General features: G+C 39.6%; 2 protein-coding genes, 2 long non-coding RNA genes and 1 pseudogene across 5 annotated transcripts in view; 3 read left to right on the top strand and 2 right to left on the bottom strand.

The window, feature by feature from the left end:
* LOC111328787 (uncharacterized) overlaps nucleotides 1-3,298 on the top strand; it is an 8,848-nt gene extending 5,550 nt beyond the window's left edge. For both annotated transcript variants that reach the window (XM_088757660.1, XM_022933289.2), the window contains exons 6-8: nucleotides 1-1,559; nucleotides 1,933-2,212; nucleotides 2,643-3,298. The exon at nucleotides 1-1,559 is cut by the window's left edge and continues 136 nt beyond it. In XM_088757660.1, the coding sequence (XP_088613786.1) occupies nucleotides 1-1,559; nucleotides 1,933-2,212; nucleotides 2,643-2,862 (2,059 nt within the window). In that variant the 3' untranslated portion in view covers nucleotides 2,863-3,298. The remainder of the gene's footprint in view (nucleotides 1,560-1,932; nucleotides 2,213-2,642) is intronic.
* A 2,476-nt stretch (nucleotides 3,299-5,774) lies between these two features.
* On the top strand, nucleotides 5,775-8,860 carry LOC111328798 (uncharacterized; annotated as a pseudogene).
* A 4,691-nt stretch (nucleotides 8,861-13,551) lies between these two features.
* Nucleotides 13,552-15,013, top strand: LOC148733575 (uncharacterized). The gene is made up of 2 exons (XR_016000576.1): nucleotides 13,552-13,660; nucleotides 14,414-15,013. It is a non-coding gene; the product is annotated as an uncharacterized LOC148733575 (long non-coding RNA).
* On the bottom strand, nucleotides 14,535-18,538 carry LOC148733574 (uncharacterized). The gene is made up of 2 exons (XR_016000577.1): nucleotides 17,367-18,538; nucleotides 14,535-16,623 (listed from the first exon to the last, which is right to left on the bottom strand). It is a non-coding gene; the product is annotated as an uncharacterized LOC148733574 (long non-coding RNA).
* A 7-nt stretch (nucleotides 18,539-18,545) lies between these two features.
* LOC148733573 (uncharacterized) lies at nucleotides 18,546-20,639 on the bottom strand. The gene is made up of 2 exons (XM_088758546.1): nucleotides 19,803-20,639; nucleotides 18,546-19,726 (listed from the first exon to the last, which is right to left on the bottom strand). Exons 1-2 carry the CDS (start codon nucleotides 20,337-20,339, stop codon nucleotides 19,586-19,588), a joined length of 678 nt encoding a protein of 225 aa, XP_088614672.1. The 5' UTR covers nucleotides 20,340-20,639; the 3' UTR covers nucleotides 18,546-19,585.
* Between the last annotated feature and the right edge of the window lie 3,644 nt (nucleotides 20,640-24,283).

Below are 24,283 nucleotides of genomic sequence, written 5' to 3'. Positions count from 1 at the left end.
TGGATATGGAAAAACATCCGTGGTAATTGAGGTGGCTCATAGGATGATTGAAGGTGGAAAGTTCGTGGCATATGTTAAACCACGAGGTTTCAACTGTGTGGAGGACTTAGCCAGCAAAATAGTTGAGGCTTTTGGATTTTTTCCTGGTGAGAACCCAATAAGTGAAGTATTCCATAGCATCTCTTCCATGAAGAGAAAGAATGGGCTACTGATTATTGAGAACATTGACAACTTGCTGCATCTTGAGGATCAAGTTAGCAATTATGATTACCACCAGGAATTGAAATCCAAAAATTACTTCAAGAAAACGTGTGGTAAATATACCAAAAACGACTTTCTTACCTTTCTAAAAGACATAGGACAAACATCAAAGATTCAACTTATTCTTACATCCAGAGAAACCTATCATTTTAGTTCGTATTTTCCTACGAAACTGATTGATTTAAAGCCTCTAAATGAAGAAGATTCAGCCTCCATGTTCACAAAGTGTGATGAGAGTCTTGACGACGATGTGATTGGAGACCTAGTCAGAGTTTCTGGTGGTATTCCCCGGTTAATCTGCACACTAATCTCGACTCTGATAAAAGAAAATCCTCAGATGTTGGCTCAAAGACTTTCCACATCTTCACCAAGTGCCCTTGTTAAAGAACTGAGCCCTGACTTTCTAGCTGATGAGGATCGCATTGATAAATGTCTTGAAATCTGTTTTGATCGCTTAAGTAAAGAAAATCAGAAGATTCTTGTCGTGACCTCTGCATTTCCATACAGATTCACCAAAGAGCAATTTGAAAACGTCTTTGGGTCATCGGTAGTAGATGATTTACAAACGTGTCTGAATTGCCTTAAGCAAAAGAGCCTCCTTCACTACGACAAAAGAAGTTGCCAGTACTTCTTCGATCGTTTCATTAGAGATTTCTATTCACTGAAGCCTGATCACGTAGAAGCCAAATCAACTTTCATTCGTCACTACAGTTACTTGGCTGTTACTCTTTGCGAAACATTCTTGACTAAAGATTGTAAGTCGGCAATTGATCAGTACAGATCTGAAAAGGACAACATTCGAGAAGCTATGACCTGTTGTGGAGACGATCATTCTGAGCTTGACCAATCCGTAAGGGAGAGATGCATTAAGGCCCTCAACAAGGCAGCTGTATTTCTTGCGAAAGTGATGCGCAAACAAGAGTTTCAGTCCCTCTTTTGCAAGCTTGCGTATCTTTGCCGCTCTCACATGCATCTCTACAGCGCTTGCTTGACGAACATCGGAATGAAAATAGTGGCAAGCTGCACATGTACCCCTCACATTTGTTCAAGAGCCTTGAGTCAAGCGAAGGAAATTTTAATTGAGGCAAATGACATTCATTCCACACTAACGAACGTTAAGGACACCACTCGTGCCCAATGCTTGAGCAAGCTTGGATTCTGTTATGTTCGCGAGGGGCGCATTGCTGAGGGCTATGGATACCTCAATAATGCCTTGAAATTGCGGAAAAAGAGAACAGAGGAATTAAAGAAGGGCAAAGACCATGTCATGTTAGCCGCATGTTACAACGATTTAGCAGGTTGGTGGTAATTTCATTTCTTAATGCTCCCAAGTGAAAGATATCCTTATAAGAAGTATGAAGAGCAATCTCAATGAAATCCTTGCTGTAAAACATAGGATGTAAGGTCCAGCAGTACCTTGCATAAATTTGACTACGAATACAATTGTTAAAGTATAAAGCTGAAATATTGATGCAACATTTAGCAAGGGATATCGGTGACATAGCTCTTTGTGTGGCAAGAGTAAAACGACCGTTTTCGTGCCCCACACCAGTCCCGTAAACTACTCTCGATATGTAAGGCTATAGAAGGTCTAACTTGGCAGTTTTGAAAATAAGAGGTTGATCGGTCGACTTCGCACCCTGCTGGTTTATTATTTTGTTCTGTCTACAGCTTCTCAAATGGTGCAACGAAACCACATGCTGGCTATCTCTACAAGAGTAGTAAACGTGCTTCCTGTTTATGAAAAGATCCTTGGTGACCACCCTTTTACGGCAACCACTCTTAATTGGATTGGTAATAGTTACCACGCCTTGGGTAATTATGACAACGCCATTAGATACAACAGGATATCACTTTCAATCCGAAAGCAAATGTTGGGGGAACATCAGGAAACTGCAAGGTCCCTTTATGATCTGGGGGTGGCGTACAGCGCGAAAGAAAAATATGAAACGTGAGTAAACAAACTTGTCTATACATTCTTGAGCAATATCTAGATCTGATACCTTCCAACAAAAGGTTTACAGCAAATGAAGGTGTAACCAGCCTCAAGGCAAGCAAAACATTTATCCTGAGGCGCAAATGATCCCTTGAAGATTTTTTCGTAATCATTGTAACTCTGTCAAAATGTCAAGTTCACTTGGATCATCCACCAGTTGAAGGTTAGAGGAGCACCTTTAAGTCCAAGAGGAGGAAGTGAACGTTGACTTAACGTTGACTTGACGTTGACTTTTTTGACAAATGAACACACGTGGTGTGTTCATTTGTTACAAAAGGCCATTTTTAATAGTCGTACATTAATCACAAAGTACCTAACAAATGTATTACCTCTTTACGAAGAAAAACATAAGAAAGTTCATTATTTGACGTTTTATCTCTTTTAGCGCTCTCAAATTCCTTGAAAAGGCAGTCAATTTACAAGAAAAAGTATTAGACACACAGGACGAGCTGATTCACACTCACCAAGCCATGTCAATAGCTCTTCGAGGTCTTGGAAGAACGAAGGAGGCAGAAGAAGAAATGAATCGAGCGAGAGAGAGTGCGAAAAAGGCCGATTCGTTGCAGTCTCCTCTAGACAAACTGAAGACCCAAGAACGAGGGTAATAAGTTGATCGGTCTGATATTCGATATATCAATTGAAAACAGATAATCAAGCTTTTAATCACCTTGCAGTTTTAGTTGGTTGGTTTTGTGCGTCCGGTCAGTAAGGTGCTAGTCTTAAAAAATTCTCTCTGTCTTTCTCTGTCCTTTGTCAGGAATCCAGTTAATTAACATATTAATCAATCAGTCGGACTGTTTACTTCTTAGAAGTAAGTACTCACGATAGTATCCAAAACACATGAGAATTCTTATACAAGCGACAGAACAAGGAGAGAAAAAATTAACTTACTTAACATGACGTACAAGGATTGATTTTACAATCATCGATTTCTACACACTATGAAGGTAAAAAATTGATCTCTTAAGGCATTTTTTTGTTAATTTATTTTTGTTTCGTTCCCGTCGTGACCGTTTGTGAAATAAAATTTCTCAAAAGGAACTTTAAGAGAATATTTGTGTGCAACTCCGATTTCGTATATTTTATCCTCTTTATCCTCCTAACACAGAAAAAGTGACAGATGCGGTTTATCATTGTAAGGCAAGCTGTGTGGGAGAAATTGAACGGTCCTTTAAAACACGGGGAGCGGGGATGGCGCGGTGGTGAGAGCACTCGCCCCCCACTGCTGTGGCCCGGGTTCGATTCCTTGACCTGGCGTCACATGTGGGATGAGTTTGTTGTTGGTTCTCATCCGAGGGTTTTTCTCCGAGTCCTCCGGTTTTCCTCCCTCCACGAAAACCAACATTCCAAATTCCAATTCGATCTGGAGTCGAATGTTTTTAACATGAGCCATCGTCTCGGAAGATTGGGCCACCACTTACTCTATTATCGGCTTTAAATAAACGATTTATTTTATTTATCTAACACCGCAGGCTAACAACAAGGGGTCAGCTTCGAGCCTTCTAAGATCTTGACGATTGAACCGAAGTGGTTCGAAAGGGCTGTGAAAGACGTGATTAACACAAACAAGACCGCCTTACCCTTAATCTTGATGGGGGAAGATACAATCCTCCTGCAGTAGGGAGCAATCTGCTGATGAAGGATAGAGGCCTAGGCCTAGCCGAAAGCTTATATATTTCAGGCAGTCCTATCCGGTTTACAAAAATTTTGAATATTCTGTTCTCGTTTTTCCCCGAAAAGATGAAATCTCTAGATTCAATCTCCTTTGTCAGTTAATAAATTCTAAGTACCCAGAAATCTGGTCAGTTCTAAACCCGGACTGAAGATAAACTCATAATTTATTCTGAGTCGAATCAAGGACTGCATCCCACGGACTGGTTATAACCTACGTATCCAGCAAAGTTTTCTGGTGGCCCTCCACGACCTTTACGGCAGTCTGGTTTTTTCGACTCACTCCATGTTTAAAAACCATTGCATTGTCCACAACCATTTTCTTAACTGACTGGATTCCTGTGTGCCTTGCTCCCAGTGCGCAGAAACCCTGCAATGAATGTGACAATCTTGAAGGGATACGAATTCCTGAAAAAAAAAAGCGTCTTGAAGGTTGACTGGTTGAATACACAGAAAACACACCTCTACCTTCCATACACAAAATCTTAGCGATTGTAAACGATTGTAAATGAATATGAAGGAAAAGGACGCAAATGGATTGAAAATCTTGACTACTGTCGGCCTGAATATTAAAACACAAGAACAAAACCCACGGGAATATGTTTTGTGTTTTGTTTTGTTTTGCTCTGTTTTGTTTTTTAACGGCTCCATTGAGTATGACTCATAGAAAATAAGACAAATAGCGGTCATAAACACTGTATTCCAATGCATTTTATATACAACTTGACGTTTCGTATGCTAGTCAACATACATGTTCAAAAGTGACCGTTACAATTGTTGAAATAGTGAATGTAAGAGGTTTGGAACCTAGACTGAGACAAAAAAGAATCTACAGCAGTAGAAGTCGAAGACCCAGTTGGGTTGGTACAAATGGGACACAAGGACCCATGCGAGGCACCACCCCTTACTGAGAGGCACTATGAGAGTAAAGCGTCTCGCCCAAGGGCACAAAGCAATTGCTCGGCCAGGTCTCGAACCCGGGAGGCTGCTTGATTTTCAATACTTACAATTTGTGTTCGAAACGGCACAATTATTCATATTATTATCCTAATGGGTTTCTGGGCCGTTGACAACCAACTCTTTCTCTTGTCACTACTGAACACTCGGCTAGATGCAAATAAATCATTCGTGAAGACAACGCACAAAACCATAGGTAAGAGAAAAAAAGCGGATTTAAGGATTGAAATAATGCGAATGCAATGTTCTTGAAACGCATCACTTAGATCAAGCCAAGATTACACTTGCAAACTGCAGCAGTTGTTAGAGATCTACAACCTAATAAAATATTACCTACCTCATGTCATGTTACACCCGTACCTACGTCACGAGGCCTAAAAAAATACACGTGATGACATATCAGCACTGTGTCAAAAAGGATTAAGTTTATTCTCGGTGCTCATTACCTCGATATATAAATATTCCGCAATGGCTACGCAAACAAAAAAACCAACCCATAAACCCGACTGGGAAGAAAGGTTCTGGGCAGAAACTCATCGAGGAGGGGCCGGGTTGGTTTGTTCCTGCCTAGTTGATTTTGGTCAAGCTATTCGTCATTCTAAGATCATCGTAAGTAGGCTTAGCCACACGTTGCTTGGCAACTTTTCGGCAACTTTTGAGATTTTCGGCAACTTTTTAGAATTTTGGCAACTTTTAGAATTTTCGGCAACTTCGGGCTTTTTGAGATTCTTTGAAGCCACTTTCTTCACGTTTCGAGCCACTTCGGTCAGTTTTCGATAGACATTTAATTTATTCTAAAATACAATAATTAGGGCCCTTCCCCCCAATGGGTTAATTTTTGTGATGCCTTGCCACGAAGTGAGCAGTATCACGTTGTACGTTTCTCAAGATGGCGGACAATTACAGTGATTCCAATACATCCAACTCAGATGAATCTGCAGATGAGGCTTTGACAAATAATGTTTTGATAAGAAGCAATGTGCGAATTTTTAATCTTTAACACCCTAAAAAGGTACGAAAAGCAGAAAATTTTTAGCAACTTTTCGGCAACTTTTTGGAAATTCATCAACTTTTCGGCAACTTTTTGAAAAAAATACCAACTTTTTGGCAACTTTTAGACACTTTTATTGGTAACTTTTATGGGATTCAACGGCAACTTGTGGCTAGGCCTAATCGTAAATGCAACATTAAACGATTAATTTCGTTTCAACAAGAAGCAGAATCTCTTAAATCCTTGATATGAAATCATGACCTTAAAAAGAATCTACCTCATCGGAAAATGCCCTATAATTATGCAAATTACAAGTCAATCTGTCCGGGATATATACTGTCGAAGATTTTTTTCATGGCATTGATCTCACAATTGCTCAGTTATCCATTCTGTTGTCTTTTGAGTTCAGCTGTTGGAGCTCTTAGCAGTGGACGATCGCCAAGGGCAGTTTCGTGAGAAATCATATGGACCGAAGTTCAGCGTAACGCAAAAAAATCTTCCAAAATTATTTCGTAATGTTGCACTGAAGTAAACGCGACGCAGGGCGAAGAATCAGCAGCTGATAGTTCGCAATGGCTCGATCGGATAGAAGCGTTCTTTTGCCTGGTAAGTAATTTCCTCCTATAAGTAACAATTATACGAGGAAATTATAGGAGCAGTGGGCCCGCAGTAATGGGCTCCTTGCACTAAGAAGTCACGTGATCTTCTCCGCCATGTTGGAGGGCAGACAAATCGGTTGCTACGGGAAACTGTGGCTGCCTCGTGGGGTCACGAAAGGTCAGTTACACAAATGTTTGCACTATTAGCTTCTTTATTTTGGAACAAAACGATCTTTATCCACTCGTCGAATTTGTATAATGTCCAAAGAGCTTCTGTGATCGAGCAATTGTATTCACTTTGACTTCTAACGCGTCGGGAACAAACGAATGGCAGGCGAAAGTTTATTTAAGCTTAATCCTATCAACTAATTGATTCATTCATTCATTTATTCGATTTTTCGCAAGAGTTCTTCTCTTTCTTTGGGTTAGGTAAAGATTGTCAAGAATTTTAGACTAGTTGCATGTCTACAAAATGCGAAACTTACCGAAGGTTGATACTATTTAGCTTTCTTTGATTGGACTGATTTTCTCAGTAATCCAACTGTGGACCCACACGTTTACCGAGTATAACCTTCATCGATGTAGAGAAATATGCAACACGTTCAACGGGATGTGAAAGCACTGCAAAAGTTTACAAATATTTTGCAGAACCAGGATATCTCCATAACATCAAAAGTAAGTGCACTGGTAAATAAATTGGTGTAGTCTCCTGAAAGTTGCTGATGTTTTCGCCTTTCATGTTATGAAACCATTCCTTAAAAAGTGCTAAAGACTGATCCAAATTAATTTTACAAATTTCAGTTACATATAGTGACTCGGAGGCATTTATTTTGGCCAAATGCTACAAATCGATGAAGAAGAATGAAACACCACATTCCCTTCAAGAGATAATTGGTATGGATCAAACAACAGTGTCTGGAAAGTGTTCTTGTGTAGCAGGTGTCGGAGGGATTTGTCACCATGTTGTGGGCCTTCTTTTTTACTTGTCACACTTTAAGCAACTTGGGCTAAAGAGCTTACCTGATGATCTGACATATACTATGATGGCGCAGCAATGGAATGTTCCCAGAGGGAAACACATAAATCCTCAATGTGTGGACACCTTGATGGTGAAGATGCCTCAGGAGGGTGCAAACTATAATAAATTCATTAAAACCACTCCGTACTCATCTGCATCCCAGTATCATATTCTGGGCCCTGATCAAAAAGCTAAACTCAAAAATCTAAATCCTTAGCCTTTGCTGTGGAGTTTGTTACCAGATCTGGAAAACTTTGCAAGCTCACATCTTACTTCTGTAAAAACCAAATTTGGAATGGTGCCAAAGGTGTCTGTAATATCTTACCAACAATGCAAGGCTCACAGAAAAATATGTCATAAATGGTTCTGCCCACACCTCATTTTCCAAGCTACCCCTTCCTAATGCAGGTTAAAGGTTTAAGAACAATGAGTCAATTTGTTTGAACAGCAACAAATCAGCAAAGTTAGAGTCACCGTCAGTCACTTTAGAGATGGTACATGCTTTAGACGAAAAAATGAGAGAACAGGATGAAAGTGACCTTTGATATTCATTAACAAAAAAAAGAATCACTGCAAGCAAGTTTGAACAGTGGCAAAGAGAATTTCTAATTTTGATACTCTTGTCAAACAACTTCAGCCATCTAGGCTTGTACAGACAGCTGCTATGAACCAGCTATAGAAATGGGGGGTAGAGCAGCATCCATGTATGCCATTAAAGCAAAGAAAGGGATGGTAAACTTGTACTCAAGTGGACTGGTAATAAATCCAAAATGCCCCTGGCTTGGAAGTTTTCCAGACAGGAAGGTTTAAGATATTGAGGCAGCTCAAAATGGTTCAGCAAGTCCCTATGGCTTCTTTGAGACAAAGTTTGTCCAGGAAGGAACGACCAGCTTAGATGATCTGGCTTACCTTAAGAATGACCCCATTTCAAATGAATTAACCCTAAACAAGCAACATGCATATTATTTACAAGTGCAATGCCAATTAGGTACTTCTGGCCTGGATTGGTGTGACTTTTTGTGTTACATCAGTGATGATTTTTTTTTTTCCAAAGAGCAGTATTTGATCCTATTTTTTCCCAGAATGTAAGGATAAGGTTGACATGTTTTATTTTAACTTTTTTTTGTAAGAACACTTGCATCATAGACCACTTTCATAAATGGTTGCCGGATTAATATTCTTTTGTTTAAATTTAAATTTGCCTGGGTGGCCTCGCTTGAGATAATGTATTCTTTCAAATTTTGTACTGGAGAACGAGGCCACCTAGGCAAATTTGAATTTAAACAAAAGAATATTAATCCAGCAGCCATTTATAAAAGTGGTCTATTGTAATATGTATAATGATAACACCCTGTGGCACTTGCTAAGACAGATTATTTTTCAAAATTAATGGTCCCTGAAAATTTACAAGCAAACATGCCACTGTCCACATTTGATTAACAGTGCCCAAAAGTGACAAAGGAATTTCATTGTCGAAAAGATGATATTCTTTAATTCGGCGTATGGCCCTCTCCACATGAATCCGGACTTAGGCTATGGTTTTTGTTTCTTTGACTTCCTCTGGTGAAAACTGTGCACGATTTAAAAGATATGGTGGAAGGTTTAGCTTTACCCCTTTACTACATAACAGATCATCAATATTAAAACCCTTGTCAGCCATCACACTATTATTAGGCTCCAAAAGATCTAAAATTCCACAACACTCTGTGATCTCTTTATCTGAAATAGAACCAGTATATAATGAGGATACAAGTAAACAAACTTATTTTTTCTCACCTTCACTCAGAAATGTTTTATTCGCTACCATTCTGGAAACTAAATTGACTCGACTATCATCGCCTAACAATATCAACTTAAAAAATAGACAAAACCGGCGTTGAAAGGGAGTTAAAAAAAAAAAGATAGACATACCAGTTCGCAAAGTGCGGATTATACGAACGCGAAAACACGAGCAAATATGGAGCTTTCCGACAAATCAAATACATCAGTAGATCTGCAACTATTACAGTCGCTCTATTTGAGAGTTCCTTGTGGATAAAGATCGTTTTGTTCCGAAACAAAGAAGCAAGTAGAGCAAATATTTGCGTCACTCACCTTTCGTCGTCTCACGAGGCAGCTATTGTTTCCCGTAGCAACCGATTTGTCTGCCCTCCAACATGGCGGAAAAGATCACGTGACTTCTTAGTGCAAGGAGCCCATTGGCGCAAGCTGTTGCGGTGTCCCTGCCAGTCGGCGAAGCTATTAAATAAATAAATTACGGTGATAACCGGTCTTCTTCTGCTACAAATCCTGGTGGAATGCATTCAAGAGTTTTCACGAAGGAAGCTTTGGCTCACGCTGCTCGAAACTACCATGAAGATACTTATGACTTCGATGGAGAGTTTGAATTTGAGGGCAGGTATCACCGCCAGTGCTAAGTGTAATTTACAGAATGCCACAAACTTTTTTTGAGGTTCTCTTTATCTTTTTTATAAAAAAAAGTCACCCAGACAGGTTGGTTTAAAAAAAATTTCAAAATAAAGATGGCGTGCTGGGCTAAACTTCAGAATACCTGACCACTCATTTACATGTCTTTAAATAAGAATAGTGCTCTCTAGGTCAGCTGAGTTCGCCATCGAAAGAAAATTCGCAAATGGCATTTGCATTAAATTTTTTACACATATCAGAAAAATACACCAAGTTCTCTTAGTTTGATTTATCGTATAAAACACAACATGGGACTTTTACAGCATGAATTATCGCGACTTGTTCAGTCGTACCTTGATTCCTCAACCAGTCGAATGTAAATTTTGATCCGGTTCACCATATAGAAGAGAGTAAATTAATAAAAGCCACCTCATTCCGACTTGTAATATGTTTTCGTCCGCTAACCTTAAGCTTTACAAATAAGAAGTTAAAGAAAGACTTCGCTTGCGTTTAGGAAACTGATAATTATTATTGTTCTAGTTTAAAAGGAATAGTCGCGTGTAATAAGTATTTTTTTTTAATAACAAAGTTACCTTAAGTTAGCATTTGAATTTGTTTTCAAGGGGCGGGTGTCACCTGGACAACCCACATGTCCTCGCGTGTAATTAGGTTTAGTTGCTGGCAACCATGTGATGATTCTCGAGCACATGCTGTATACAAGATGGCGGAGTTTTTCCATTGTCCCAATCATAATGATGTGGACCTTCTTTCAAAACAGAATGCTTCCACATATAAAATAACAACAGTGAAAACCATACTGTAACTGATATTACTATTTTATTTTAGGAATACTTTCTCCGTGATATCGAACGACAGCGAAACGAACAACCTGAGTTTCACATTTCACTCTGACTAGCTTTTTAACGTATTAGCACTTTTGGAATCTTTTTGAGCAATATGAAATTTCGGGCGACATGACTCAAAATATCAGGCGACATGACTTTGAATTTCGGGTAACATGACTCTGGTTCCGAGCGACAAGACTTCGGGCGAGATGATTTTCGGGCGACTTGACCGTAAACCGTGGTTCTGTCCTCGTGTACCGGTTCACAAGAGCCAATACAAAAGACCAAACAATACACAATAGCTAACCGATAACTCCTAAACAAAGAAAGAACAATGGTAATTCCCTTGTGAACCGGTACACCAGGACAGAACCTAAACCGTACATAATATGCGCAAAGAAATCAGCTGGCGCGAAAAGTTAAATATCCCCCCTCTCCCCCCCTTCCTCAGCCTCATTGAGTGTTGGAAGAAATAGTTCATCGTAAGAGCAATCGATCTCATTACTTTATTTGCCCTCTGGGTATTTTTTAAACCTTTACTGAGTATGTTTCCGCTTACATTGTGACATTATCGAACTAGCTTTTACACTCTATTAATCTTTGATTCTTGACTTGCTTAATCATTTACGGTTCTAAGAAAGTTGGTTCAGGGTAATTTTCCGGGAATTGAACTACAAACAAGACGATCTAAGATCGTTAGTCGGGCTACAGGTAGACGTGCTGTTACGAGTGTTGAACATTCATGGTGCGCAGTGGTTATAAAAAGAAATACTAAGGGGTACCAAGGTCCTGGTTTGTGGGCGTGGTTTCACCCCTGAGAGGCACAGATTCTGCAACAACACACTGTCACAAATTTTTTGACACAATACCCTAAAAGGGATCACAGAAGCTGCTGCTGTGGACCTTTTGCGGCTTAAGAGCCCGAGAGGTACCAAACGTGCCTTTTTTAACCCCTAAAAGGTGTGACGAGCACTCCAGTCCTTTTCAATTAAGGAGTCCTCCCTTCCCATGGGTGATATGTACATGCCAATTAATGCATGTGTGAAGAAAGATATCATGAAACTGTAATCGTACTGATATGAATGCAGGGAAGTATATTTCATCGTGATAACATTGCTTATTTGAACTGACTGGCAGATGAAAGTGGAAGCTACGGTAATCGTATTGAAGCTGATTTGAGACATCATTTATGTGTTTGGGGAGATTGGGGTCACTGTTCTGATTCAGGCTACAGTGAAGTTGTAAGTATTAGTTCACGATCTGTGAAGTCATCGGAATGACAGTTTATAAGGGCTAGTTTTTTCGCTATTAGAGCATATTGTTACACCATGGTCGGAATGAGATCTAAAAAGATAAGAAAGTTTAGGTAAATTTGCATCTTTTATTTTCAACGAACAAAATAAGATTTACCATGCTAAATTTTAGTGAACCACTGCATCTACTTGTTATTGTACTTAGCTGAAACAAACTTTAACTTGGACTGATATCTCATCTCCACAAATATTAAGATTTGTGAATAAATCTGCCGTTTTTAGACACCTGTTGTTACGAATTTATTTGGTCAGCTATGGAACATAGGAATAAAGGCTGAAAGTTTCTAAAGAAACTGTGGTGCTGTGTCAATGGAGGTAACAAGGTAGTTTGGTTATATCAACTAAGTTGAAATTGTAAATTGGCCACCGTAACGAGTAAAAAAGCTGACGTCTCGGGCGTTAGCCCTTCCTCAGAGCGAATGGAGTAATTGTGGGTTGACGGTGTGGGTTGATATGCATGCATGACGAGCTTTGCCCACCAAAAAAATTTATGCAAATTAGGCTAAGCCGGATCTGAGTTCCGCCTGGCAATTATTAACTGTAAGAGAAGATCTCAGTTCGCGCCCACTGCACGTTCAAGGTGTTGCGGATGAAGTTTCTGTAATTACTTTTTGGCACTTTTCGGCGTCAAAATTGCATAGTTTGGGTAACTCAAAACCCTTAAGCTGACCTTTCTTGTCATAACACGAATGTTTTCCAGAAAGGGACACGCGGTAATGTCGGTGTCTCTCGTGTGCAGGCATTTTTCAAGGTAAAACCTTCGCGTGGAATCAACTCATGTTTAATTTAACGCTCCTTTTAAGGAGAATGTAAGCCAAAGCAATTTTATAGTTAAACGTAAAGATTAGAATATTTTCTTCTAAGGATGATAAATGATCGACGCTGAACTAAATTATACGTTGAAGAAAATGCAAAACAGCATAACATGTAAAAGAGGAAATTTGGAAAAATACGAAGTTACGGTAACCATGAAAATCTTTGATTTTTAAGAAAGGAAATTTTTATAATTCCAAGCTAAGTAAGCTTTGCTAGTGTTTCATTCTTTAAGGCTTTGTGTAGAGCGGGGCCTTTGTTTTATAAACCATAAAACTTAGTGACAAGTCGAAAGGGCTCGCTCTTGGTTATGATACCAAAGAGTAGAGGGACACCACGGTGATCTTCCAGGTGTTTGATCATCGTCGCCGCTCGTGGTGTACTTAGGTGAGCGAGATCGACGTTCTTCCTCTCTTTAATTCTGACAGCTGTGTGAAAGACCTGATCCTTACAATGAAAAATGGTCGATTGTGCTTTTTCAGTGGCGGCTTTAACGCTCGTCCATATTCAGCGCTTATCCTAAACATGCATGGCATCTCTAGCTATCTACAAGACACGCTGCGATGTATTATTCGTCCATGTTCAACACAACAACTCCGCTAGTGAGATAGAGAATCGAAAGATCACATTGTTGCGTTCGAGGCAGAGTGCGCTAAGTTTGCCAAGTTCTACAATGGACAACAAATTGTACGGCCTCCCGCAAGAATAAGGACAAGGTCTATCAGTTACAAGCAATGGATAAGTGGAATTGTAAAAAGTTTTCATTCGTCCGTGCATCGAAAGGCCGATGGTTTGTAATTTTGCTCTTTTCCGTTCTTCACACACTCGAATAGCTGTTAAAACTAAATTTAATTGCGGGTTGTGCAGTCAAAATGTAACGTCGCCCAACATGGTTTTAGTTAAACCAGTGTCTTCTGAGGCGCTTCCACCAAAATAATTTAGAAGGGAACAACAACGCTAACCGATTTAATATCTTCTCAAGAACATGTCAAAGTCTATTAAAACGCAGAAATTAAAAATAGTAAGAATTGGTGGTTCATGTTAAAAATCATTAAAGAACAGTTCTCAGTTTGGCTCGATAGTGCTGTCACTTTGCACTAGTTGTTCATAGTGACTTACTTATTACTTTCAGTATTTGTTCGAGCTTTTCTTCGACGAAATAGGGGACATACAAGAAATCGCAATTCACCTCTAATACAAAAATAATAAGCTCTTCTCCCAATTGGACACCAGATATGACTGCGTAGTAATAATTGCGTAGTACGCACAGTTGCAGTGTGAGAAAAATGAGTGAGGAAAATAATTCTAAGTGCTGTACAGCGCGGTTTTTAACATAGATTACCTAGCTAAATGACCTGCTTGTCTCAGATATTTATGATAATATAGGAAGGTCCCCAAGGGATACTAATAACCCGGCGTGTAATTTTGTGATTGACAAAACCTGATAACTCAGGTTTATGTTTGAAAGGGCAAATCAGTTAAGTACATTTCACTCCAGAAGTAAATAATCTCTTAACTTTCGTAATTATTATTTTGGTTTCAGGCAAATGGTGTCGAGTTGAAAGATACTAAGTTCCTGAAACATACATCCAAGCTTTGTTAGCAGGCATGCCGAATGCTTTTATAAACGTGCGAGGGTAAAAATACATTTGCGGCCCCCTGTATGGAGAGAAAAATCCAAAGTTTTTTATTACAGGGATGGTAGAGTGAATGATGTTATTTCTGGTCTGAGTCATCAAAGTTCTGTACCATTAGAGTTAAGAAAAGCTATCGGGGGAATATGGAGGTTGCTGCAAGTAGTAGCTGTTAAACTCTCAACAAGCTTTACAGGCTGCCAATTAAAGAGCATGGGGCAAGAAATCAAGCACGATTCTCACCCAGTAAACTAAAATGGTTGTTGGAAATTGAGATGGACGAGCAACCAGAGAATTTGAAGTAATCTGGTGGCCTGATCTTTTCTCAGGCACTAAAAATGGGAAACTGATCTTGCGATTTTATGTTCCTAAAGTGATACTTTGATTTCAATGATGTGTAGTACACAGTCTAGTTGACTTGTTCGTCATGTTTCCATAAATTTAGTAGCTGTTTCTTGGCAGTTTTTGTAAGTTTGTTTTAAAAAACGATAAAATGTGTTTTGCATTTAGAGGAACAAACTTGTCTGTAGAAGGCTAAGATTAAACCCTGAATACAGCAAAATGACCCTGTAATATTAATGCAATTCATGTCTAGCTGGGCGCACTATACTCTGATGCCCTTCATTCTGTTGTAACCAAATTCAGAGGAAAAAAAAACACCTGGAGAAACTCTTAAAGGGATAATATCTGTGGACTTTCACCATTTCTATGGTCATCAGGAATGACAGAATAAAGCAGTAACTGTTCACAAAGTCTTAATTCACTTAACTGAAAGAATAATGAGTTGGAGGGATCTATAGATCATTTTTTTCCAAGGATCTCTAATAATTCATGATGGAAATAATAATAACATTGATAATAATAATAATAACAATGATAACAATAATGATAATAATAATAATAATGATAAAAATATTTACAATAGTTAGAGAAATAATGTTCATTATCCTGATGGTTATAATTCCTATGATTATTTCCATTAATCTAATCATTATTATTATCATTCATATTACTATTATGATTATTTCAATGTTTATCTATGAACAAAATAGTGCTATTGTTAGTCTAGCTGAATGAGTATCGAAGCGATTGAAACTGGGGCAAAAACAAATTAAGAAAAGACAGAATAACCCCAAAAACTGTTCAGGACTGCAATTCTTGAGTTGGCTCATTGTGAAAGGTTTTGGGACTTCATTAAGCTAGTGCTGTCTGTAGTGGGCCCTGTGTCAAAGAGAGAAGAGTAGCAGCTGAATTAATAATAATAATACTAAGGACAATGATAGCATTGATTGACCAAAGTCACCCTATGACTAATAACAGATGATACGTGACAAACAGCATAAGCAACACACTTTTCAAAACAAAAAGAGCAAGCTAAAACTGCCATCAGATAAAAATAACTGTCCATAAAAGACTGACAGCATAGAGCTGAAAAAAAATAGGGACTGGTTCTGCCATCAGATAACAACAATCCATAGACTGACCACCCAAGAGAAACAGAACAGATCGGTGGTTCCGCCATCAGATAACAACAGCCCATAATGGACTGACTACCCAAGAGAAACAGATCCACCTGTTAGTTCTGCCATCAGATAACAACAGTCCATGGACTAACTACCCAAGAGAAACAGAACTAGGCAGGTGGTTTTGAATCAGAAAACAACTATTTAAGACCTCTGTACAATGTGTCATAGAAAATCTTCTGCATTCTAACAATCTATTGAAGAGACAAACTATCAGAAACACTTGAATTTCTATTTGGGGGGAGGGGGGAGGAATTAAATGAAAATCTACTTGCCTCAGCATGCCATCCTCACTGAGCAGCCTATTTCAATTTGAAAATGATGATCACAATCATTAAGATAATGATAATGATAACAATAACAAATCATTATTAATCATTTATATTACTATTATGATTATTTCAATGTTTATCTATGAACAAAATAGTGTTATTGTTAGTCTAGCTGAATGAGTATCCAAGTAATTGAAACTGAGACAAAATAATCTCAAGAAAAGCCAGGAAAACTCCAAAAACTGTTCAGGACTGCAATTCTTGAGTTGGCTCATTGTGAAAGGTTTTGGGACTTCATTAAGCTAGTGCTGTCTGTAGCGGGCCCTGTGGCAAAGAGAGAAGAGTAGCAGCTGAATTAACAATTATAATAATAATGAAGACAATGATAGCATTGATTGACCAAAGTGCCTCCGACTAATAACAGATGATACGTTACAAACAGCTTAAGCAACACATTTTTCAAAACAAAAAGAGCAAGCTAAAACTGCCATCAGATAAAAATAACTGTCCATAAAAGACTGACAGCATAGAGCTGAAAAAAATAGGGACTGGTTCTGCCATCAGATAACAACAGTCCATAGACTGACTACCCAAGAGAAACAGAACAGATTGGTGGTTCTGCCATCAGATAACAACAGCCCATAATGGACTGACTACCCAAGAGAAACAGATCCACCTGTTAGTTCTGCCATCAGATAACAACAGTCCATGGACTAACTACCCAAGAGAAACAGAACTAGGCAGGTGGTTTTGAATCAGAAAACAACTACTTAAGACAAGCCCTCTGAACAATGTGTCTTAGAAAATCTTCTGCATTCTTACAATCTATTGAAGAGAAAAACTATCAGAAACAATTGAATTTCTACTTGGGGGGAGGGGGGTAAATAAATGAAAATCTACTTGCCTCAGCATGCCATCCTCATTGAGCAGCCTATTTCATTTTGAAAATGATTCAATCACAATCATAAAGATAATGATAACAATAACAAAATCATTAATAATAATGATAATTATAATAATCATAACAATAACTACAATGACAAAGTCCGTGTTAGTCTGGCCTCTACCTTGCAGAAAATACAGCCCACCAACTGAAGTTGAATTCTTTAAAGGCATTGTATTGCAATTGGTCATTGAGGCACTCAAGCCACCTCACCACGATAAGGTACGAACATTGAGGTGGAAAAAAGGGTCTGTAAAATTGACTCCATGCTGATTCGAGATGAGAAATCTGTGTTCGAAGCTTCTTCAGTTCCACTCCAAGGGAATTTACTCTAGCTGATCTTTCGGTAAGTTAGGAAGCGAGCTCTTCGGAGTCGTGACTGAGTTTGGCGCCAAAAGATAAATTTTTCGCGCCTTCGGGCTCAAAGTCTAGCGTGGCGGAGTTCACCAGATTTACGATAGTCATAAATCCCGCAGATTTAATAAGTTCGTCGGGGATTGTTCATTACGAAGAAGATAGACCAGCTATTAGACAGAACGTGAACACAACGTGAACGAGGTCGGGAATCCTGGCTAACCCCACTACTCCGAACGATGAGTTGGCCGGCTGAAGTTCCCGTGTCGCCACACTTTGGATTTCGTCGGGAAATATCTTAAATACATCGCATATGAAATATTTACGCAAAGGAACGTCACAAAGCTCTTTCAAAAGTAGATACCAATGCTTGCAAGGGTCAAGTGTGGCACTTGTAATCCTGCAAAGACTCTGCGTGGTTAAGTTAGCCGGTGGAAAGCCGAACTTCGAAAATCCGACTGCCTCTATGACTTCATTTCGAATGGTTTCGAAATCGAAAACATGATGCTTTTCGACATTTCGACATGAAAAATCTCGTCGAGGTTTAATATTATAATATTGATAAGAATTTAACCAGGATACGAGGCCAAGTCGTGCGACCACCACAGGTTTTGTACCAAAACAATAACATCGTGTACTACGATCGCAAAGCGTGAACACTGATCGATCCACCAAGTGACGCAATACTGGAAATTCGATATGGTTGTTATTCAGGTCGTACGGCACATGAAAATTGCGATATCTTTTGTTACTGTTTTATGGCAAACCAAGCGAAAGAATCATACCTAAATAATCGAAAGAGAGGCTTTTCGAATACGGCGCCTCGCCGGTATTGCCTCTTCTGTGAAAAGGAAGGATCTTTGAAAGACTACGTGATTAAAAATGTCGTTATAAGGAAACAGGCAGAAACAGAGAAAACGCAGTATTTTATGACCATTACGCGCACAATACCCTGGTCCCAGAGGTTCTCTTCTCTCTACCGGAGTACGAGAATTCGGCGCAAAGCGCCGACCAACGAGCTGTAAAGCAGCGAGCGGAGAGAACCTCTGGTCAGGACCGTTGAGAATCTCACTTTCATGCCACCAAGCTTCGGGTGACAGCCATCAATCACGCCCCTTTCCGATAACCAATCAGAGTAAAGTATTAAAATACCTCTGGGGGTAGGTGTAGTGTTTTTACTTGTATCTGGAGTGGGCGTGGGGAATATATTTTGTTTCGTGGCCGTATTTACAATATCTGTCAAAATATTTGCTACACGTGCCAAATGACAAGCTCGCATGTAGTACGAACTCCAACAAAAACCCCGATTAAAATCTACTTCCCTCGGGCAAACGATTATTGCCGATTTTGCAACGAAAACGTCAAGATAAATGGCTATTCTCAATTGAATATTTTCACCGAGAAGAATCGAGATTTTCTGCGCCGCTTTAGGCTTGTTGTGAACGCCAAAGTTGAAATCAATTCCAAGGTCTCACAAGTGCTCTGTAACAAGTGCTACAGGCCTGTCCTAAAGCATGAAAAGGCAGTTAGTCAATCCGAAGAATTACAAGAGTTCAGAAACAAATACAAAGTAGTAAACATAGATGTCGGAGAATTGACGCGACGCAAGAGATGTGCGAAAGATTCTCCTTGTAAATCACCGAGAACTGCAAGAACACCGAGTTCACCAGCGACGAAAACATTTGAACGAGTTCGCAACCCCAAAAGTAAAAGAAAGATTATTTCCATGGCTAATGATAGTGCTGAAAGGGACGAAGAAGCTGTATTCGTAGGGCAACCTCGGAATGCATCACCTACGGAGGTGAGAAGTTTGCAATTATTGTATGTTGCTAGAAGGAATGTATGTTGTCCTCGGAATGCAATAATTAGCGCAGAAATTGAAAATTCGATCGAATCGCTTGCTTTCGTTTTTCTCAGTATCGATGGATCTTTGGTGCTGCACAGTGCACTTGATTCTTTGTTGATCTCCACATAGATCTTGTCGATTATCTAAGTCTTGAGTTCGGGATGCTTCCAGACAGAATTTATCACTCCATTGTATTCTTGTAAACAAATTTGTCTTACAATGCTGGAACCATTTTTTGCGCTAACTATTTTCTTAACTAGACCAGACGGATAGTAAATGCGTACCTAAGAAGAGAAGCAAATAAAATCAATAATATTCTCACATACTTCTAGCAACATACAATAATTGCAAACTTCTCACCTCCGTAGGTGATGCATTCCGAGGTTGCCCTACGAATACAGCTTCTTCGTCCCTTTCAGCACTATCATTAGCCATGGAAATAATCTTTCTTTTACTTTTGGGGTTGCGAACTCGTTCAAATGTTTTCGTCGCTGGTGAACTCGGTGTTCTTGCGGTTCTCGGTGATTTACAAGGAGAATCTTTCGCACATCTCTTGCGTCGCGTCAATTCTCCGACATCTATGTTTACTACTTTGTATTTGTTTCTGAACTCTTGTAATTCTTCGGATTGACTAACTGCCTTTTCATGCTTTAGGACAGGCCTGTAGCACTTGTTATAGAGCACTTGTGAGACCTTGGAATTGATTTCAACTTTGGCGTTCACAACAAGCCTAAAGCGGCGCAGAAAATCTCGATTCTTCTCGGTGAAAATATTCAATTGAGAATAGCCATTTATCTTGACGTTTTCGTTGCAAAATCGGCAATAATCGTTTGCCCGAGGGAAGTAGATTTTAATCGGGGTTTTTGTTGGAGTTCGTACTACATGCGAGCTTGTCATTTGGCACGTGTAGCAAATATTTTGACAGATATTGTAAATACGGCCACGAAACAAAATATATTCCCCACGCCCACTCCAGATACAAGTAAAAACACTACACCTACCCCCAGAGGTATTTTAATACTTTACTCTGATTGGTTATCGGAAAGGGGCGTGATTGATGGCTGTCACCCGAAGCTTGGTGGCATGAAAGTGAGATTCTCAACGGTCCTGACCAGAGGTTCTCTCCGCTCGCTGCTTTACAGCTCGTTGGTCGGCGCTTTGCGCCGAATTCTCGTACTCCGGTAGAGAGAAGAGAACCTCTGGGACCAGGGTACGCGCACAACAAACTTAATTTCATTTCATGATTTTGATTTTCATCGCCAACAGATGACCCCGCGTTAACTCGCACGCAATCGCGTATCTCTCGTGGATTCGTGGGCGCTAATCTGTATAATTACATTGTGGTGTAATTAATGTGATGACATCCACCCAACGCCTTCTTCCCCAAACCTCGGCATCAGTTTACGATGCCTGCTGAGAATTTTTTTCTTGAGCAAAGCTCGTCATGACGGAGCTACGTTATTGTGGGAACATACACCGAATGGAAATATGGCGTCCAATTTGAATTGCCACTGTTCTGGACTGACTGGGTCTTCACGTGGAAACACAAAAGGATTATGACATGTGTGAGAGGCTAGTCAGTCTAGAACAATGGCAATTCAAATTGGACGCCATATTTGCATTCGGTATATGGTGACGAGAAAAACACGAATAAATTAGTGGAATGAAAAGCGTTCGTTGTTACCTGTGGGATTAAGAGTGCCGATTTGAAAGATAAACTTTTGTTCAAGAGTTTTGCGGCTTTCCGTGCTACCTAATTGTAAGGAAAGACCGGAGATTGCCATAAGGTTTCTTAGAATGATTAGGTAAATTATAGTGTCTAGCAACTGGTTTTGATGCGTCCTTGTCATTCCTTTCTACGTCGCGAAGGGACTTTAATTTTGCGAATTTTTTTAAATCGCGAAAATCTCGGAAATTAAGTCTCGGGAAAATAAGTGATAATAAAGTAATGACTGGTCCCCAATTACAATCACATACGCGATTTAAGTGACCTGTTAACGAACATTCCGATCAGTATTAGGTCTAGAACGGGAAAATCTGCTTCCTTCCGTTATGAATAGTGGTCGAGCTGCATAGAATATAATACGCTTGGATAGTTGGATACAGTTTGAAATTTTTCATAAATAACAGTGAAAGAGGTCCATACTTGCTGCTAGCTAGACTTGAGATGTGTTAAGAAGTCACATAATACAAACGATCGAATGAGTGCCTTCATCAATTGAGTTTATCTGCACGGATAGACTTCTGGCTAAACGTAAATATGATGTTATAAACCGTGGTTGCCTTTTGATATGTAGCTAAGTGGCAATTTACTACATGGGCTATCATCCCTACAGTACGTGGTCAGTTCCTGTCCATTCTCTGATCACAACAAGCCAAACAGGAAACCAAGTAGCCAACATTAAACGCCCATTTTCAACCGAGATGCCTTGCGCGCCCAGATCATTTTTCATATATGAAAAATACGCTGTTTTCCTCGAAGTTGCGGAATCGTTTTGATATCTCCTTCCATCTTACTAATTAGGTCTTTCAAAGTTCCATCTTGAATCATGTTTGAACAACAAACTATCGTAGTATCCATATCAGTAAATAGTTTTTAATTCTAACATGTATGACGGTGAACAACGTCATTTGAAAAGTTGATGCAGCCGAAGAAGCGGTCTAGAGGAAGGCCGAGTCTGCCCGGCTCGGCAAATGTTATTCGACTTCGAGAGTCTGTGAATGATTTATGGAGGGCAAGGAAAACAACAATGGGTTTCGGTAACACTACAGACACGGTGCTTTTGTAGAAATGTTATTGCATTGTTCCTACGATGGAACTAGAGACTCCGGGCAGATTTTTTGGGCGACCCTAAAAGCCGGAACGGCGGAATGGCGGAATGGCGGAAAATGACCACAAAGCCTAAAACACGGAACGGCGGAAAATGACCCCAAATCCTAAAACACGGAACGGCGGAAAATGACCCCAAATCCTAAAACACGGAACGGATAGCAGGGCATGTTGCACAAATTTTGTACAAAGACACCAAGCGCTTGGCTCATTTATCCCCACGAAATTGGAAATTGGGTCGCCGGGTTAGAGTTAGCGGGGTTCTAGTGACAGGATCTATTCTCACCATGCAAATTAGAAGAATTAGTGAAATAGCCCCTTTTTTGTTTAGAAAGTTTATTTCTTCCGCTGATATGTAAGCCGTAAATTTCACAGAAGGATGGTAGTGTTTTGGACACCTGGTCGCGAAGAAATTCTTCAAATTCTTCTTGACGGCTTCCTTCTGCTAACTTTCTTTTGTCTTTTCACGCCATGAGAAATTCCCACGCGCGTGACACACTGCAAACCTCGCTTCAACTAGTGTTACTCAAGTCCCAAAACTTAGTCGTGGATGAAAAGACGCTCGTATTGAAGGGCTCGTAACGAGGGCTTGCTCTCACGCTAGTCTAAGTTTGGAGCTAGGGCTGAACGTTGTCATATTTTGAGAAGCCTGAAAACGTTCCTGTGATGTTCTCACATTTACAAGCATATGAGATATTATTGTTTCAATAAATCAATGCAGACGTGACCAGGAAACGTGTCAAAGTTACAATTGTTTATTGTAATGTGGTATGTCGAGTTGGTTTTCACATGCTGTGCGACTTTTTATGCCGCGACTAAAACTCATGGCAAATTTTGCATAACAAAAGGTAACTAAACAGGTTAACAACGCGAAAACGCAGCTATCTTTCATGCATAATGGTTCATTATTATTTATACCACTCAGTAAAAGAAAAAAATTAATAACACTTAATTTTAGTCACGCGTGTTTTAGGATTTGGGGTCATTTTCCGCCGTTCCGTGTTTTAGGATTTGGGGTCATTTTCCGCCGTTCCGTGTTTTAGGATTTGGGGTCATTTTCCGCCATTCCGCCATTCTGCCATTCCGCCGTTCCGGCTTTTAGGGTCGCCCGATTTTTTCGAGGTGAGAATAATTATTTGACTGATTTTTACTTGAGATCCTGAGATATGTATGTAAGCGAACTCATTTGTACGAGTCATTATTCTATAATTGAAATGCGTAAAGTAAATCCGTTTTGGCCAGTATTGGTTATTTGTTTATATTTTATTTAGTGTTGAAGCCATAGTTAATAGACGGGACTATGTTGAAGCCGAACAATTTCCTTCAACATCAAGTAAGCTTTGTACAAGTTTTATACACAGACTCGATTTATGATTTTTCAGTCTCAAATATTTAGCTGCAAATTTGTTTACTGTGTTCTACACCAAATCTTTGTTTTTCTTTTTTATAGAGTTTGTGAATGACTATCAGAGTTCGCCATTTAACAATAGCGCGATTCCAAAACAAAAACAAACGACTGAAAAGGATCTCGGATGAAAATGGACCTTTGACAAAACCTTTAGAGAGGAACTGGGCAGACCCAGTCTCAGTATGGGAGGGGTGGAAGATGTTTTGTTTCCACGGAACAACTCTTACTCATTTCAGCTGAATGCTTGTCTAAAATTATGGATACAAAATAAAACGGTCTACTGTAAGCTTTATCCTTAAATTGCGGGCTTAAAAGCACGTGGAAAGGTCAAGTTCCGTCTTATTTAACAATAGCCTAGCAAAGGTACCCACGGTACAATATTCGAAGCAGACTGAAACGCAATCACGCATAACCGAGTGATCTTTAAACGGCGCAGCATCGTTGTGTTTTTCGATGCATTACTTTCAGCTACTTTAAGAGATGCACTTTTCCCCTTTTTCTGAGCTGCAGAGGATAAGAATGAAACACATACTAGGACACAGGCAGCCCAAGCTCACTAACAGAAAAGCGGACGTGACTCTTACCGTGTTGCGCAACGTTTTA

This window comes from Stylophora pistillata, chromosome 4 (assembly GCF_964205215.1).
Source record: "Stylophora pistillata chromosome 4, jaStyPist1.2, whole genome shotgun sequence".
Taxonomy (NCBI): Eukaryota; Metazoa; Cnidaria; class Anthozoa; order Scleractinia; family Pocilloporidae; genus Stylophora; species Stylophora pistillata.
Note: the sequence above shows the minus strand (reverse complement) of the source record. Positions and strands in the feature narration are given on the sequence as shown.

Coding starts and splice junctions, on each gene's coding strand:
- LOC148733573 (XM_088758546.1), bottom strand. CDS start 20,339: ATGACAAGCTCGCATGTAGTACGAACTCCAACAAAAACCCCGATTAAA. Junction 19,727..19,802: donor GGAATGCATCACCTACGGAG/GTGAGAAGTTTG, acceptor TTCTCTTCTTAG/GTACGCATTTACTATCCGTC.